Genomic DNA, 984 nt, shown 5'->3' with positions numbered 1-984 from the left:
AATCCCTACCTTATTTGAGCGTAAAGACACTCTTCCTCCACATCGCGCACAGAATTTAGTTTGGCAATATGAACAGTTATGGCCACAGCCATCGGCAAATTTTGTTTTGTGGCAGATACCACAAGTTGGGGCATCACCCTTCTGCTCTTGCTGCTGCTGTGATTCCTCTCCCATCTTCTTCACCTGCTCCTTATACATTTCAAATTGTTGATGTAATTTCCTACAAAAGAAAACATGAATAAAAAGCTTTTATATCTGTGCATACACTGACACAACACAACATATTTCAAAACAAATCAAATAAAAAATACCAGAGTAAACAAAATGAAGAGATTTCAGATAGAAATATAGCTAAAAACAAAAGTCAAGGGTCTCAGCAATGACAACATACAATATACTGTAAGTTAACTGCTATAAAGGATAATTACCATATTGACTCAAATATAAGATGAGATTTCCCCCCATCCTCATCTTAGTCATGTACCAGCAACACCCTCCCCAGCCTCATTAAAAACATTAGGTATCATTAAACTGTTGCTAGAAGCAACATGTGCTCAAACATGGAAACCAACTATAAAGTTGACTGAGTTGACTGAATGCAGCCCATGCTGAGCATGCCCATAAAATACATACTATCTTTCTTTTTTTGCATGTCCCTTAAAAAATGGGCAGGAGGGAATAAGCACCAGACCTTAAGGTACTACAATACCAGACAGGCACTCAGAGAGATCAGAGGAAGCTCCAACACCCTCCCCTGGTGCCAAAAATGCTGACAGCAACCTTTTTTTTTTGGCCTTAAAAAAAAGGGGGGTAGGTGTTCCCTCCCCAGAAAACTGGCACCAGGTCTGAAGGTACTGCAATACCAGGCTGGCACCAAGAGGAACAGAGCCCATCCTGACACCCTCCCCTTAGGTCCCAGAAATGCTCAATCTTAGCCAAAAGGGTGGGTTAGTACAGCTCTTCTGAATAACAAAGTCCCATCCC

General features: G+C 41.3%; 1 protein-coding gene across 1 annotated transcript in view; it reads right to left on the bottom strand.

Moving 5' to 3' along the window:
- Positions 1-216, bottom strand: part of RIMS2 (regulating synaptic membrane exocytosis 2) — a 1,108,253-nt gene extending 1,108,037 nt beyond the window's left edge. The window contains exon 1 of the mRNA XM_019528053.1: positions 10-216. Coding sequence (XP_019383598.1) covers positions 10-198 — 189 coding nt within the window. The 5' untranslated portion in view covers positions 199-216. The remainder of the gene's footprint in view (positions 1-9) is intronic.
- Between the last annotated feature and the right edge of the window lie 768 nt (positions 217-984).

The sequence above is a fragment of the Gavialis gangeticus genome, unplaced genomic scaffold, assembly GCF_001723915.1.
Source record: "Gavialis gangeticus isolate Ggan-Ray unplaced genomic scaffold, GavGan_comp1, whole genome shotgun sequence".
Lineage (NCBI taxonomy): Eukaryota > Metazoa > Chordata > Crocodylia > Gavialidae > Gavialis > Gavialis gangeticus.
The sequence above is the reverse complement of the archived record's forward strand: the minus strand, read 5'-3'. Positions and strand labels throughout refer to the sequence as shown.